Source organism: Leptidea sinapis, chromosome 4, assembly GCF_905404315.1.
Source record: "Leptidea sinapis chromosome 4, ilLepSina1.1, whole genome shotgun sequence".
Taxonomy (NCBI): Eukaryota; Metazoa; Arthropoda; class Insecta; order Lepidoptera; family Pieridae; genus Leptidea; species Leptidea sinapis.
Genome location: NC_066268.1, coordinates 2113135 through 2131927, shown reverse-complemented (window position 1 = coordinate 2131927; position 18793 = coordinate 2113135). Strand labels below are relative to the sequence as shown.

Here is an 18793-nt window from a genome sequence, read left to right as displayed (position 1 = left end):
GTTGGCTCAATATTAATAGTTATAAAACAATCTGCTTATACATTTATTCAATTACTATGGATATGCATATACGTATAGCTACAGTAGTGTTCTACTGACTCATGTGACGGAATTTTCGATGTAATTTTCTCCACCTTCAAGTATTCCGATTTCCCTTTTTGGAAATTTGCACACGTATTATAAAAGGATGAAAATACAATATCTTATAACTGTTGAAAAAATTTACAAAATCTATTTTAATAAAATAATATAACATTAAAGGGAATAAAAAGAGTAAAAAGGTTTTAGGCTATTACTACATCTCAGTCAAGAGCACATTGCATTATATTACAATAATTTTGAAATTCGAAAAGGTGTACTTAACCAGTGCTTACTTCGAGAAATAGAATATTTTCTTCCTCTTCTGTATAAAATCCATTACAGATAGTGATATTGAACAAACTCTCAAGTTTCCAAATCAGCTGCAAAATATTTTCAACCTGAACAAATATTTGTGTTTCAATTACAAAACTGCCAGTCATTCTGTTTTCTTGGTTCCTGCAAATATTATCTCACTCAAAACTATTTAATATAAGATAGCTTTAAGTGTTACCAATGTAAATCAAACATAGCATTATGTGCTCAAGGTGGCCATTTGGCTGAATGTATCATAAATACACAACAAAAACAACTCGTTAACAGAAAAATAAAACAAGCGATTGCAACCCAAAACATAATCAGAAACACTTCACTATAGCTTCGAGAGTGCTAGACTCCAAACAATTAGATGTCAACGTGTTTTAGTTTTATTTTTCCCCTTTTTGTTCCCTTTTTGGTTTGGTCCGCATTATTTCAACACTATTAGATGCATAAACATAGGACTATATATAGTTCACTCGTAAACACAGGCTGTCTCTTTATTTCATGAACACTGTGCTTCTTTTTAGTACTCCTGACACTGTACAGATGCAGTTACTTCTTGGCTTACACCTGCTGAACCTTCGATGAACAGCGACAGCTATAGAGCAATGTCGGGCGGCGCATAACCTAACTCTGTCTTTCATGGGAGTACTCTAAATGGATTCCTTTAACACCACGTTCTTTGGTATAAAGTTATAATAAAATTACCCTTTTTTGGCTGGTGAATACTTTAATTCACTTCTAGACTCTTCTTTAAGTATGAAGTAACATCTTTTCTTGAGTTCTGGCGTGATGTGATACCGCGATATGTTGCTTCGTTTGTGATGCTTATATTGTCACTGTCATGGGCCGGTCATGCTAGGTCATCTGTTCATTCCATCACTTACACCGTAAAAAGGATGATGCCTATGATTGGGTGCATAGAATGGAAGAAAATGGTTAAGTGGTTATATGGTGTATAGGGATAGGAAAACGTGCGTGCAATTCAGAAATCCATTAAGGGTATTCTTTGTGCGGAATGGCCTGGGGGCGGTTAGTGGTGTTTTGGTAACGTGGTTATGGGGCAGCGGCGGCTTGGGGCGAATGCTCGCCGGCGATTCGAGCGTTGTTCGAGCCGAAGAAACCAGCAGCGCGTGCTCCGCCGTTGACGCGCTACTCAGCTTCGGACGGTACCATCTTGCTCCTCACCGAGAACGGCACCAGGTTGATGACTCGAGCTGCGGCCGCCAGCCTCCTCCGCGCCGCCCTCCTCTCCCCGCGCCCCCCTCGGCCCCGACACGGTAATCTGCCGCCGCACTTCTATGTCTATCGGTTTCCGTTGTCTCTTGCACTGCACGCTTGGCTATGCTTTCTAAGTGTGCGATTTGAGCGACGGTTCATCACATATGTGGAATCCGCATGAAAAACATAAATACTTATACGCATAGGTTCAAACTTGGTGGAAAATTATATTCCTACGCTGCGCGTTCCGCATAATATGCGATGAACCGTGGACGCATACCAGGGTAGGAGCGTTAAACAATTTTGGTATATTCCACCATCAACATCCATTCTGACACGATTTTATCAGGTAAGATCATAAAGAATTTTAACACTAACTAAATCTTAGACTTAACACTATTTTCAACTACTTTCATTCATCAGTACCTATAGCAGATAGGAGCAAAAACGACAATTAGATCCAACGTTAATTTCACTCGTAGCAAAGTAAAGCCAGTTGAGAAATACTGAAACATTTTCGATACAAATACATCGTTCGCTCCTACTTTAGGCCCGCATGCTTTCAGTACCGCTATTATCCTTATTCCTTAAATTTAAAGCTAATTTAGATTTTCATTGGTAAAGGACGATCCAATTAATCCAATTAACTCGTCTGCTTTGAAAGTCTAATCAGGTTTCTAGCTTAATATGAGCATGATTGCATGTTTTCTCTGCATCTTTTATTTCTACGATCTCTATGGTTACTGCGCGGCATAGATTTGCTTTGACGACATCCTTTGTCGTAAAAAGGCTTTGCTAATAATCAATCTGAAAAATTGAAGCTACTTTTGATGTGAAATTCTCCTAGTGTTCTTATTTGTCGGTATCGATGTTTGTCAGTAGGCTTAATATGTTAAGACCGACTCTGCGCGTGTATTAGTATTTCGCGCAAATCGGTCATCGCTTACATGAGCTAAGCGAAACGGATTCAATTCCAGTAAAGCTGATGTCGGACGGAAGACTCGCAAACCGAAACGCTACCGGAGTGACTTCATGGATCGGTGGTATGTCGATAACCCAAGACGGGAACTTGATCGCTCCAGACAAAATAATGAATCACGTGCACCGGTACGCAAGCCCTCATTACAGACCCCATGGTCATCATTACCACCGATGGAACCATGAGCCAGGGGGGAGTGGAGACCCTCTGTACGCAACTATGACAGTCTACGGCGCGGGATATATCGATGAGAACCGTACGTATTACGTTAAATAATCTATAGAAGAATTAGCATAGAATTAAAGGAAACTAGCTGAACATTTAGGTACGATAATCAGGTACACTTACAAATTAACCATAGATATCGTATGGACACAATCAGCTTCGGATTTTGTACAGTTAGAACATGACCATGGATGACACAGATTTCGTTATCGCACAGAGAACTCATGTCATACTCCATCTTCCTTTAGACCCTGATTTAGATACAGTTAGTCTCGTAGTTTGAGAAGACAGTTAAGTAGAAACAAGAGTGAAGCTTTGCGTAGCGAAAGGTCATTTTTTATTAACTGCTTTTCAATTCAGCTCATTAACAGTCAGCAAATAGAATAGTTTTCTGTAAAGCTTAATCTCCGCGAAGCTTTGCAAGTTTTCTACGCGTTCACTCTGATTTGAATGAATATCTGATTCGAGCGAGTTATTTACTACTTACATAAGTCTTGCTATTAAGTCAGGAATTTTATCACGTTGCTAATACATTTGAAGAATCATATAACATATTGAGCATGGAGTTATATTTAAGCTTGCAGAGTAAAAATTATCGTCTTTATCGTATGTAGTACATGCGAGTTTTATTCCTATTGAATTTATATTTAAGTTGTTTTAAGAAATTGAATTGTAATTTATCAACTTTTAGCATGATCAGGATCACATTTATTAATATTTATTTATTAGTATCAGTCATTGTTTTATATTCACCGTTTTTATTTTTAATCTATTTCATATTCTTTATTTTTAGATTTATTTTTCGTTATTTTACTATTACTTGTGATCTAAAATATTTAAATCTTTTTATTTTTATGGAAAATAGGCTTACAGTAGCAATGTTACCTTATTTTAGGATTAACATTCGGTCAAATAGACATACGAAATACCTACCTGTAAATATTTATGCCAACAGATTTTTCTGTTGCAGATATTTCATATTGGTCTTAGATCTGTTGATTTGATTAGTCGTTTAGTATAAATATTTATTTTACTTTTGTAGTCTATCTATCAACATCATATGTCCAAGTGTGCAGTGACTGCAAGAATTAGCAATGAAGGAAGTATAACTATTGGTTAACTAGGAACTAACGATGCTGTTCACTAAACTAAGACGACCTAAATTGACAAACAGACCGGCCATATTATGTCTATCAAATGATTTGAATACATTATTTATCAAATTAGTCTAGTGGAAACAATCGAATTGAATATAGAATATATCGAGTAAGTCTAGCAGAAAATACATTGTATCTTCGGCATGTTAATTGTAATGAAGACGCATTTAAGGTATATATTATTAATGTAGGTAACTAACATTATCATTAATAATTTATTTATTAAAGAGTGAAATTTGGAAGAGTGAATTGAAGTTAATTTAGATATTGTCAGACACTAAGAGAAAGGCACAGCAGAAAGGGAATTGCGTTTCCACTTTTTACAAATTTTATTTTGTCGACAGAGGTCTTCAAAAGCAGTTCCAATTATAAAAATGTTAATTATTTTGTATTTTGAAAGCAGAAAACTTTTGGAGTGGAGAAGACACTATAAATATTTGATATAACTTCTTGTTAGACCGCATTATCTGCCCATACCAACATATTGGCGTTTGCTTCGAGACTTATTCTAATAAGAAGCACACGTTCTTTGTATGTTAATTATAAGAGTCATTTTTTATGAGATGTTATTTTAGTAAAACTTATTCTTTTCGAAAAAGTCTGCGAAGACTTTTCTACCTATTATTCTGATAAGTTAGCCATAATTTGGGTAATTAATACCTACATTACTCACGCAAGATGATGAGCGTCCAACACTTTTGATGAGTTGAGAAACTATTTTTGACTATACCATACGGAGCTTTAATTCAATATAAGAAAATGAACAAGGATTCCGAGCAAAAAAATTAAATCATGAAATAATAGCCAGTATCTGATTAAATGATAAAATTGCCACGTCAACGAAATGTTTAATATATTTATAATCCAATACAACATTCTGTATAATTTGATTTCGGTAATTAGTTTTTTAACTTAAGTCATACACATCTACAATATTAATCTTATATAATTGAAGCACAAACAGTTTACGCAAGTGGCAACCCTACCCTTATTATATTATAATTTTTGCACAGTAACGTGCGCACGCATGATATAACTTTAATCTTCAGAGAGAATTGGAAAGGATAACGCTAAAGCTGATGATGAGAAGGTGGCTCTGCAGTCGACGTGCCATGTGGCTCTTGATACTTGTATCAAGGATGTGGATTGCGTGGCAGCCCTGACTCCAGTATTGCAGAAGTGCCATTCAACCGAGTGCGACCGCGAGGGATGTATGGCAGCTTTGAGGAACTTCTATCGTAAACCCGGCGTGAAATGGAGTACCGAAATTGCGTTCTGCTTATGCAAGTAAGTTTTATTTTTATAAGAATAAACGACGAGAAGAGCGGGACGTTCAGCTGATGGTAATTGCTACGCCCTACCCATTACAATGCACTGCCGCTCTGGATTCTTTAAAACCCCAAAAACTGTGGGTCCTATGCGAAGGAGCATCCCACTGGTCCACTTTGCCCAGCAGTGGACGTCTTCTGGCTGATGATGAATAACATCTATCATCTAGCTATCAACTTTAGGAGAATTATTTTCAGTTAAAATCCTACCTGATGTTACTTAAATGCAACATAAAATATTTAAATCTTGTAATACTTACAAATTCCCAGATCCGAACTAAGTAGAAGTCCGCTATTTTTTCCAACTTAGCTCTCACAAGTTTCCGACTTATGTTCAACTTGGACAAAATTATACGGGAGAGGAGTTTTAATTAATTACATTCGAAAGGGATAACTTTGTTCATACCTAATAGTAGATTTAAGTAACAACTGCTTTTTATCTTAACAATTTAGTTGGGAGCATTAGTTAAAAAACTTAGCAAGTATATCTATACCTTAGACTTCTTATACATTGCACCGGAGCCGCACCGGCGCCGCAGTGGAACCGCATATACACCGCATTAATGCGGAGTTAAATATCTAAGCAACGATAAAAATGATTACTAATTTTATTTATTTTAATTACTCATAACCGAACTTTTACATTTTAATTATTATTTTCTTATGAAATGCACCAATGGAAACTCAAATGACCTGAAACTGAGTATAAAATACTGATAATGATCATCAAGAAATTTTGTACACATGTTGTTAGGGGTACAGAAATGGACAAAGAATATAAATGATACCCGAATTTATAAAAAATTCCCGAGGGAGCAAGAAATACCAGAATGACCGCCACGAAAAGTTATTATTTCAACAGTATGTGTATGGTTTCCAAGCTTCTCCGGGTTACAGAGAATGGATTTGGCGTAAACAAATTAACAATTTTAAAATCACACAAATACATATTCCGTATTTCCGAGTGATTAAAATCTGGAAGCATTATAGTTTCACTTATTTACATGTAATTTGAGGCCAATCAAAAAAGAGAGTTTTTTCTTAATATTATTATTAAGATGTTCCACATTTTCCACAAGCAAAGTGATCAATTTTTAAAAGTCTAACGGGGAGAAGTCGCGGGTAAAAGGTAGTAGTTTAATAATCTTGCAACGCCGGCCCTCTGTCATGTGACTGCCTGTAACTAACTGATCTTTGCACCTTCATAAAATGTAGACTGAATCCGGGAAATTCCCTCAACATAAATATTCGCGATGATAATCGCTAACAGTATTACTATTACTATAACCTTTTATCAAAATATGCCCCAAAAATACTGACATCCACAAATATGCCTATAAAACGCTGCAATGTAAACAAAACGACGGACCAACGTCTCCTGTGCATTTATTCGTATACTCACCAAGCGTTTGGGCGCTGTTTCGGCTTTGACAACGTATAAAAGAATCCAAACAATTGAAAACAGATAAAATTTATGCCATAATATTATTAAAATTTTCACCTCAACTGAAAGTATTTAAATCAAAATCCGTTGAAATAACAATTATTATGCTGTGCACACCTATTTTATTTATATTACATAAATATAAACATGATGTTCTATTTGCAGGAAAACGGATAACAAGGAGGATTCCTGTATGAACGCCCAGGAGAGACTTCATCCATCGTGTGCTCAACGACCACCCGTTGGTTCCCCGCTACCTGCCTGTCATACCCTGGCCCATAACTGTAGAGAAGATCCTGAATGCAGGTAATATTCCCAATGGTTCAATAGAGGTTCTTGCATGGATATGAAAGGGGAAATCGAAAGCAAAGGAAATTACTGAATTCGCCATTAAATACTATGAATAAAATATATTTTACATGTTTGTACGAATAAGCGTGTATTCAAAATCTATTTCCTAACAAGTCATTTTAGCATAAAATAACCTAAAATGAAAAGCAATGAATGTAAGCCTCTGCTTGTCGTATAAATATAAGTAAATACTTACAAATCCTCCCCAAAGTCAAAGCGGTTCGTAATATTTTCTTTGATTAATACGAGTACCTACCTGTAATGAAAAAGCTTCTTGTACATGACGCCGGAACCGCACTGGAACTGCAGCCCGGAACGCATGTTTGAGTATACCTACGAATAAATATCGCGCATACGCTGCGCCCGCCGTCATTGCGCCGCCATTTTGTGTAACCATATGACACCGTTGCACGCTGCCCATCACGATACTAAAGCGACGTTTGCACTGGTATTCATATAGAAAATTAATTTAAACGGATAAATCAGACATCGTGCCATCGGTAATGCTTAACTGAACTATGATTTTTAGTTAGGTAACATTTTTCCTAAGCGTTAAGGCGGTTGTCACATCGCTAGATTTGCTTAGATACTCAATCATGTAAATGTAGCCTAACTGATACTTTGCGTTGGATTGGCCATGAAATAAATAAAACAATGTAAATTATCAAAAGCTTAGTTTTTCATTGCATGCTTGGTAATTTAATTCTCCGTTTCAGACGAAGTTATTACTATTTCGTTTTGAAATACTTAATTGACGCGACGTCAAATATAAATGATTTGACCATGAACCATGAATTTGACCATGGTCAAACGCCCAAGTTGTATGGCTGTGGGTCCCAACCAGTATATTATGTATATAGTTCAGTAAATAGTCGGTTTTTGTAAAGAGTATTTGATAGATTATAGAGTAATCCTATAGAGTTCAATACTCTACTTTAGATTACGGTTGGCAACACTAGGTGTATATACCGGCGATATATTCGATTAGTTCCAATCAATGACAACAGAGAATATAAATAACAGTGTGATAGGTATATTGAACTGATTCTAGAACCGAGTGGGTATTTGTGTGTACACGAGATGTGGCTAATTCAATTTGAATAGTGTCCAGAGATTCTATATGAGAATTGTCAATATTGATTGCATAGCAAAGGCCCTATTCTTGCATAATATATTACAGTGCCTCAGGGTAACAGGGTCTAAATCACGAAGAAAGAAAGGGAGAGGGGGAAAACGCTTACAATTCGGTTCAGGCACTTGGTGTTGTGGCAACTGTTCTAACCTAACCTTACTGAGCCAATTTTTATGCTTATCTAATTGGCATTTACTTTTTTTTTGACGTTTCCTTTCATTTACAATTGACATCTGAAGCGTATTTTTGACCCGTTTTTAGGTTAGATTTTTTTTTGTTATTTTCTTCAAAACTGTGCATTACCTTGTAAAAACAGTTTTTATATGAAAATAAGGGACGAGACGAGCAGGACGTTCAGCTGATGGTTATTGAAACACCCTGCCAATTACAACGCAGGGCCGTTCAGGATTCTTGAAAAACCCAATAACTCTGAGCTACAATAATTTTGCTCGTTGCCTTGAGAAATATTAAGTCTCATTTGCCCAGTTATTTCACTAGCTACTAGCTAGAGTAGTAAGTGACAATCGTGGACCAAAGCTCTATCAACTACGATTATTTTTATCTCCAAATTCGTTATAAGAGGTACTAAGTCCAAGCTTTGGTAGCGATTCTATCGCTCAGTATGACATGGATACTATAAAAAAGGATACTGAAATCTCTTTTTAAAAGCTGGCCATCCTGTATTGATTCCTTTAAAAATTTCCAGGCGTAACCTGTAGTGGAATAGTTTATCACCTCAATTTTTTTTTTTAGAATCCGCTTGGAGAACTACGAGCAATGGTGCGCCGTAGATGCCGTCACCCAGGGTTGCGCTGGTGCACCCGCAGCTTGCAGAGCAGCCGTGGTAGCTGTTCTGGGCACCCAGCTCCGAGCTGCCTGTGCCTGCCGTGGCACAGACTTCGCCCAGCTCTACGACTGTTTGGGTTGGCAACGGCTACTATGGCTCAACCCCTGTGTCGGTAAGTATTGAAATTTTACAACAGTGCAATGTCAATAGTCACTAGCGCAATGACGGTGTATACACATATAAGGACATATCATTCGCAGTCTGATGACGGAACGGCTAAAGTCTGCTTAAAGACAATGTAAGCACACTTTTCTCCTTGTTTTTTTTGTAAACTGTCGCTGTCCGAACCGGGTTCTAAATTCAACATACGTAACCTAATCTGAGTAAATGTTTTACATTGCTGCTTATTGACTAAAAATATTTTAAACGACTGCAGTAAATGCAGCAATGTATAGATTCGATAAAATAGAAGCTTCGAAGCTTTTTAAAGTGTAATTTGTGGCGTGTTCCATATTTCGGCTTTCTTAATACAACCTGATTTGTCTTTATGCATAGAATGTTATTGGACTAACGGAATATGCTTCATGAAGTGGACTCGATGAGCTACATATATTTCGGAGCTGTTGTGAGCTGATAATTAAAAAACAGTAACAATCTTTTTTTATTAAAAGATGAAGTTATTGTAATTGCACAATACTGTTTGGTGCATAGACCTAGAATATTTTCGAGTTTAGATCTGACAGTCCGATAATATGTGACCAATTTTGAATTGTCAATGTGTGCGTTACTAAGTAGTTAATGCCAAGCGTGGTAGACTTATAGTAACATAAGATTCGCTTTCCTTTTCTATATTGCTGTACCTCCGTTATGTTCTTCTCTCTCGCACACTGGTTGGTCACTAGTATACTTGTAAGTCTTGTAAAAGACACCTGTTTTTTTTTTTTAGAATATTTATTTAAAATACAATATAGTTATAGCTTCATCATAATGTCGCCAAACGAGTTTTGAAATATAAAAAGACAATATTACAAATGCTGCGTTTAAAGCGACATATTATATACTGTTTGCGCCATATTTCAATTACTCATTTCTGAACGAACCTAAAACTTACAGTGTCAACGTCAGTTGTCAATTTTTCGTTTCCACTCCCGCCTTCCAGACCCCTCTTTCCGCACCCCGATACCTATGCCCCTGCCTCGACCTACACACTCTCGCGTCGGTACTGGTAGATCACGCGCCCACACGCATGCGCAGCGCTCGCGTACTCTCGTAATTAAATAGGCGGACGAAAACCAAACACGATTAAAACGAAGCAGAAAGAATTATTAATGCCCGGGCTAATTGTGTCGTCCGGGGGCTGAAGAAGAGCACCAGCATTTACTAGGTTAGTTTCCTCCGTCCCTGAATATATTCCTCGCTTTGCACACCCAATATCAATAATATTATTATAGAGATTGATCCATAAGGTATGTCCGGTACGTGGTCGCCATTTGAGGGCTTTACAGGTGACTCTTGGGGTAGTAAAGTCCTTGAATGGCGACCACGTACTGCAAGACGTAGTGTTGGTAGACCCCCACAAGATGGACCGACGATCTGGTCAAGATCGCCGGAATACGTTGGATACGTCTTCCGGCTCAAATTATTATAGATCCTTAATAAAAAAAGATCTCTCAATGATTAAAATTTAAGAATTTGCATTTTTTTATAACAATATAATAATAATACAATATTGACACACTTTGACACCAATTATTAGGTTACAAGACAACGATATATTTAATACAATATACTTACTTAAACATACATATAACCTATGACTCGAAAACAAACGTCCATATTCGTTACATGTTTACATTTACCGGGATTCAAACCCGGAACCTGTAGCGCAGTAGGCAAGGTCACTAACCGTTGGGCTATATCTATTTCTAATATATTAAATTCTCGTATCATGGTGTTATTTGAACATACATTGAACTCCTCAGAAACGGCATGACTGATTCTCATGAAATTTTGAGTGCATATTGGGTAGGTCTGAGAATCGGACAACATCTATTTTTCACCCCCCTAAAGGTTTTTTTTAATTTTTTGACATTTTTTTTAAATTTGTTTGATTATGAGTCAGCATTCATCATAAAATACATACAACTTCAAATTTTCACCCATCTACGATCAAAAGTTACTTTTGTATCGCGATTTTTATAATGGCAATACAACGTTTGCTGGGTCAGCTAGTAGGTATATAAATATGTATACTGAAAAATACTGTATCGTATTTCAGTTGAATCTCAAAGTGACTACCACGTGAAGACCTACGGAGCCTTGCTGACCACGACTCCTGTCGACAACGGCGTCAGATACATCACCGTCGCGCCGGAGCCAGCCATCCATCACCGAACAACCACCTTCCATCATCGGCACACCACTCAGCTTGGCTCCCCGCGTGTAAATGTTCTCCAGGTAATTTAATACTTTCACGTAAGACGATACTGAAAAAATGGAGCGTAACCGAAAATCTTGACGATTTTCTTCAAAATTTCTCTCATGCGTCGATAAAGAGGTTTCACTTCAGTAAATTCCTTTTGATATACACTATATCTATCTTTTACAGGAGACTCGAGTAGAACATAGCCCTATCACAACAATATCAGAACAAACAGTTGGTCCGAATGAGATCGCTCAGATATCCGAGCCGATTGCGGAGGCGAGCACTGCGAGCACGAGCACTACGAGCACGAGCACTACGACCACGTCGACAACAACGACAACTACGACAACAACGACCACGCCGAAACCGACCACGCTTGAACCGGCTAAGTACTGTGTTGTTAAGAAGCCGGAGAGTGACGACAAGGAACAGATTATTAGGATGGGCGAAACGCGGCGGGTTTGTGTTTTTTCAAATTTTAAAACCAATGCGGCAATTAAAAGAAATTTACTTTTTACGAAAATATTTTAAATTATGAATAAAAGCGATAATATAATCCTTATTATGCTGTAGCTATCTACCATCGGTACTCATAAATTTGTACCAAATGATCTACTGGTATCAATATAAACGAACCGTTCACACTATGAAGATCACACCGTCCATATCTTTGTTAGTAATGTCTATTTATTTACTTTATTAGGACCAATAAACAGTAACTCAATTACTGTCAAAGATAGCACTTTTAAAAAATACAAGATGCTGTAATGAATGTCAAAGAATATGTAATAGTACAACTATCTTAACATTAAAAGTAAGAATTCAATTTTTTATTATTAATGAGTCTGTTTTAAAAAATTAAGAAACATTGAACTTGACATAACTAGTTGTTTACAAAATCATGTTGTCTTTTTATACGCTTTATGTTAGCTTCACCTGTATGTTTGTATGTTTGTAACCGACTAGACTCGACAGATTTCGTTCAAACCTTGTAGATTTATCGAGGACCGATGACATTACACTGATTTGACTAAAAAAGAAAAATAAATAATAGTTTAAAAAAAACTTAAAATCACGCTTTATACAAAATTCAACTAAAAAATAGAAAATAATTTTAAATTGAAAATAGTGTAAAAAATTATATTTTATTGTAAAAAAAGCGTGGGGTGCTTTTTAAGATATTATTAAAATAATAATTCTTCTACAACCCACGCTTGTTTTTACAGTAAAATATATTTTTTTTACACTATTTTCAATTTAAATTTATTTTCTATTTTTTAGTTGAATTTTATATAAAGCGTGCTTTTTAGTTTTTTTTAACTATTATTAATTTTTATTAATAATGAGTCTGTTTTAGAAAATTCAAGACTATTAGTTGTTTATATAGAAGCACCTATGGTTCGACGATTCATTCAGTAACTGAGTTGTTACAAGGTTGTAACAAAGTAAGGAGTATATCACTGACTGCTGTAGTCCTGACACAACAATATGGTTCTACTATAAACCAATTTGCATCATGATGAAAATTGGTTAATAGTAGAATATTTAGGTTTATAGTTGAAGTTTATGTCACTCCGTCATTCACACATTTTAAACTAGAACAGAACGTTATTTTACGGCCAAGTCAGCTTCGAGCTACATATGGCTATTGCTACTTTTACTAACTTATTCTTCTTATTTCCAGCTGTACCGCTCAGCTGAACTAGCAGAGTGCACGGATCTCTGCTTCTGCGAGGTTTCCCTCCAGGTGTCTTGCAAGGTGGCGTGTGTCCCTCGAGCGCCTTGCTCATCACGACTGGCGCATTACTCCCACGCGGCACCAGCTTACCAGGCATACAGGGGACGATGCTATTGCTACTCCGGATCATTCATCTGCATGAGACCTAATCCTGGTATGTCGTTTTGCTATTTATGGTTACGGGGAGCTTTAGTTTTCTCTTTATTGTTAAGTTTTTGTTTGCATATTTGTATAAGTACATTAACGATATTTGTTGGAGGTGTTGGAAAAATGACCCGTCTGCGAGCTTTCAACGGATACCCATTCTGTATTAATACAAAAAACTTAAACATGTGTTAAACACTTGTTTAACAAAAGTTATATCACAAATCTGTCTATATGTTGTTTAGCTTTTAACAATATTTAGACATTGCTTATATTTAAACACGAGTTGAAGCTTGTCAAAATTTTGTCAGACGGATAGATCATATTAATATGGAAGATTTAGGATATATGTATTTAAATTTTCAGGTGAATACAAACTTCCCGAAGGTGTGTATCTTCTGCTAGGCTTCAGTTCAGTGGACGAATCATTACTCCGACCTCACACAGGACTTGGGGCTGAAGATGCAGTAAGGCTTCTGCAACAATACATGTACAACATTTATCGGGATCGGGTAAGAAAGAATATCCTTCTAGGGTAATTTTTCGCATCACTTATAATAATAATAATACAGCCTTTTTATTCCATATCCTTAATATAATATACATGTGATTTCCAGATTTTGTTGTTTAGTGTTATTTAATATTTTACTTCATACATAAATGTTCGTACGGGCTACTTATAATATATACGAGTTTTTTTAGACTCCTCCAAATTATTTCCACGCATTTCTGTCTTTGCCCATAATTTGCCAGTCTACCTGGCTATTTCTATTATTTCGTCAGCTCTCCTTCTTTTTGCACATCTATCTATATCAGCTCTACTATTTATTGCAGTCAATCTAGTTTCATCCATCTTCTCAACATATTCAACCTACTTCAACATTTTCTTTTCAATAACTGTCACTACCTCTTCTTTAACTCTACCTCGCTCTCTTATATCTCTGATTCTTTATCTCGTCATATCTAATTTCTTTGTCAATAGATTGTGCTGTGTAGACGGGTAAAATTGGTTATTAAACTAGTACTCTAAATATTTTGTTATTTTTAAGTGATTTTCTTTACTTCTGGGGTTAAATATCCAAAATTTTAACACAAGTGGAGAGTTGAACTAAAATACTTAGATTTATGAACTTTGATTATCAGATTTTGGAGATAAAAGCGTTGGAGGCTTTAACTACAGTCTGGATTCTGCATCGTCCTAAAATTTTGATTCTTGAAATGTATAAATCTGCTTATAAGAAATATTATTTCAGACTAACTGCACACTTACATTGTTTAACATCAGCAACGAGAATGTGATTATATCGGCTAGTGTTCCTCCCAAGGAACATGAAACCCTTAAAGAAGCGGGTGAAGTACTCCTAGATAAGGAAAAGGTATGGAAATTAATTAACAATAAATAAAGTAAAATTATGTTGTTTTTCTATCTAAAATTCTAGGTTACATACAAAAGAAGATAAAAGAAGGTGTGAGAATAACTAAATTTACCATACCACGCTCAAATTACCTTGAATAGAATAAAAAAAATTAAACCAGGATTGTTTAATTTATTAATCAATTTGGGAACGCATCTTATCCAATTCCAGCCTTTGGTGATGTGGCCATTTTCTCACCTTCCTAGCTATATCAATCTCAAAAAAAGGCATAAAAAGGCATAGAAGGCATTAATTTTCTCAAAATTGATTCCTTTAGAATTATTTTTGATGTAATTTCTAATATACTAGATAATGCTACCGCTTCGAAAACAAATGGCGCTCTGAGACAGAAGAAGCGGCGCAAGAAACTCTCTCAGCATTCTTTTTTTGCGCTCTTTTCAATAAAAATATACAATATTGTACAGTCATTTCTATCGCAATAACCATCCTAATCCTATCCAACATCCAAGGCATTCATTTAATGCAAAATAACAGCTACATGAATACTTAGAATTGAAATACCACGACAACTTTTATGATTTAAATATGTAAGTAAGTTATAATAAGTTTATTATAGGTATATACATTCAACAAATAACGTTTTAACATTTTAGTAAGTCAAATTTATTCTATACGCTTTAGCATGATCGTTCCAGAATCTAGATTATCATTTTCTTTCATATCAGGATATTTGAAGAAATTCGTTAGTTATCATATTAAATTCAACATGTGGTTTCTAGTTAAATGTTTGCCATTTATGACACAGATGTACATTTACTGACACATAAGGTCTATTTTAGAAAATGTTGCTACGGCTGACAACAATGACAGTTGAACTTCAATGATAGTTCGAGAATTAAAAGCATAAATATTATGTGAAAAATGAATAAGTTACATTTTGTTTGGTGTAGGGACTTTTTGAATAACCCAATCTCAGCCATTAACGAAACGTTTCTTCATCAAGCAATCATATACATAGCAATATTGTTAGAGTTCACAGTACCAATAATATTCTTTTTACCTTTTCCAGGAAGCTTGCATCGATGTTTTAAAGATAGTGAAAACACGAATAAACTCTCAACACGAAGACATCTCATCGCATCTACTCTTATCTATATTCAAAATTGCAGAAGTTGATGTTGTTTACCCGACACCACCAAGCTCTGGCAATGCTCGTCTTGATCCGAATAAAATTCTATATGTCGTCATATTTATCACTGTCGCACATAATTTTCTATTTTCCTTATTAATCTACATTTTCAGATGCATAGTCAATTGTTTGTCGAATTTATTCAACTTTAGGATAATATTTATGGAACGAAATATTTCACGAATCGTTTCTCTCATAGATGATTATATTTTACAAAATGTTATATCTATTTTGAAATGCTATGAAGAATTTAATGAGATTAGTAAAGTAGCTGTTGTAAATTATGAAGATATTACGCACAGTGCACTTGCTTTAGATGAAGCACAAATCACAAATGTAGATTTAAGAGATATAGATGTATATTATAAAATCAAACATATCGTAAATGCTGTGAGTATTACAATATTTACTAAATTTAATGAACTTGTTGCTAATGCAATTATACCTAAATATTTTTCTAGAGATGTGTATTATGATATTGGATGTACTATTGATTCGGAGATGCTTTTCGGTGAATTATTTTACAAAAAAATAGCGTCCTTTTCTTATGGGATTGTCAAATCCGTTAGCTTAGGACTGATTCTAGTAGTAGTATAAAGACTGAGATGAACTAAACATATCAATATAGTTAAGTGTATTTCATTTATTTTCGACTTAGAACTGGTGCTTGTAGGACGATCTTAAGGCTGGGTTTTGTAAATAAATATACTACGCCTTTTACACTATTAGTATTTTGTTTCAAATCGGATAGAGCTACTCGTATTGATACAGTTAAGAATAATCTATTAGAAATTATTTATTAGACTTGATCTAAAATTGGTTGTATCTTTTCACTTAGTGTGCCTTCTGCCAATCGCATTATAATTATTCGGATGTATTTCGTTATTATCAATCTTAAAGCGATGCTTTTTATCTGTATCAAAATATGTCATTATGTCTTGTAAGATAGGAGTAGGTTGTGTTAGTTACTTGCGCCTTTTGTTACATAAGTAGGGGTTATCGATGTATGCACACATAGAATGTATACTTTATGAACATTTTCAGCTAATTTTAAGCCCAGAACTAAAAAAAAAAATATCCTTGACAACTTCATTACAGTCGGTATGCTTCTGAAACTTCTGTGGAAGCGTAGATATTGACGCTCACAGTGGTTTCCTCTTCTATTATAGTCGTGCAGTAATAAAAACGTTAACATTTTCAGATTTCATAATATTACGTGTCATTATCGTGTCACTGAATGTTCTCACTATCGCTTGGTTACTCTACTACTCGAGATACGCTGGTAAGCACTCTCGTGAAAATTAGACGTTCGTTACAATGATATACCTAAAATTTGGGTGCTAGACCCTATAGTAATAACCGGCGCGATCACGGCCCATTTCTTATTGGTATTTCACTTTACTCTCATTGCAGGAATGCCATGATTTTATTGCAATTTGGAATTCAGTTCAGCCAGACAAGTAGTAGACTTGTGGTGACCTCGATTTATTTTGCTTTAAAATATTCTGATTCATCAGTATTTTCGGAAAGAAAGTAATGGTTTTTAGAGACCTATAATTAGTACAAGATGGTATTTAAAAAAGTATAAAAGATCAACTAGGATTCCTTGGATCTAATCTTGAATTAATTTTATCTTCTTACATCAAGGGCCTCAGTGGTGTTATTATTGTCTCGTGTACATATATCTTAATAACTTAAGATTGCTGAAAATAGTTCATAATGTAATCAATTTAGTGAACACTTAGATAAATGTTAACAGTGGCTCCACAAAAAGTGTATCGCCAGATGGTAATGAATGAAGCTTTAATTTGGGGTAGATCTAGATTATTGTGTTCTAAAGAGTTTAAATAATAAATGTTTCAGTAGACGTGTACAAGTACTATTTGATGTACGAATTGTTAGAAATTGTCTATTTATTTCTTACTGTCCTATGCACTTATATTTGATAAGTGATTGTTTTCTCGCAATGAAGCATAAAATAAATATAAGAGAAATTATTACAATATAAATATTCAGATATTGAATTGATATTTCGAGTCATTTGATTTAGGTACCAGAGCATTATATAACATTTTTTTAAGCTGTGTAATTAAATTTTTATATAATTATATTATATACAATGCTTTATTTTTGTTTTGTCAATAAAAATATCACCTATTTTATATTAAATGCAGTTCTGCACTAATTTGAAGTGATTGTCATATTTTAATTATTTACTCGTGTTTTATAAATGCATCAAAAATTATATTTAATTAAAATTACGAAAGTAAACCTATATCAGATTCGTTTGAATTCGCAAACTTGCGGAAACGATACATATCAATAAAGCTCAATTTTGTAATTATTCTAGACTTAGACGAAATCCAAACATATCATGTAGACTAGATATTAGGAAAATTAGAATAAAATTTTTAGACGAAATGTTTCTAAATTGGATATATAGTATTTAAAGATATTTCTCTAGCAATGCGAGGATTGTTATATCAAGGCATTCTCCAAAGGTGAAGTGATTAAATATTGATTTAATGTATCACTTTTTATTTATAAAATGTTTACATGTCACCTATTATAATGTGTGTTTTACGAGGAATTTCTAATATTTATCAAAAAAATCGCTTTATCGAATAAAATGTTTTGTGTATAAAGTAAAATTACGATTTCAAAAATATTTAAAATCAGGCAAAAGGGTCAAAATATTTATAATAATTTATTCTTTTGTTACTATTATTATGACTTATAATTTTTTAATGCCAACAACTAACAAATCTTACGATAACCATAGTTTATGTTTGATTATTATTTTAAAAGTAAGTATGTAGATGTAAGAATTGGAATGTGTAAGAAATATTAATATCAGGTACAAACTATGCCTTTCGACTTTGTCCGTTGACGCTCACA

General features: G+C 34.7%; 1 protein-coding gene across 1 annotated transcript; it reads left to right on the top strand.

Annotated features, from left to right (window-relative positions):
- The first annotated feature begins 1628 nt into the window (after positions 1–1628).
- Positions 1629–17975, top strand: LOC126979695 (uncharacterized). Its single transcript, XM_050829151.1, has 11 exons — positions 1629–1679; positions 2598–2855; positions 5031–5268; positions 6919–7059; positions 8990–9195; positions 11302–11480; positions 11632–11907; positions 13133–13340; positions 13697–13842; positions 14584–14706; positions 15776–17975. The coding sequence occupies exons 2-11, from the start codon at positions 2606–2608 to the stop codon at positions 16490–16492; spliced, it is 2484 nt and encodes an 827-aa protein (XP_050685108.1). The 5' UTR covers positions 1629–1679; positions 2598–2605; the 3' UTR covers positions 16493–17975.
- The last annotated feature ends 818 nt before the right edge of the window (positions 17976–18793 follow it).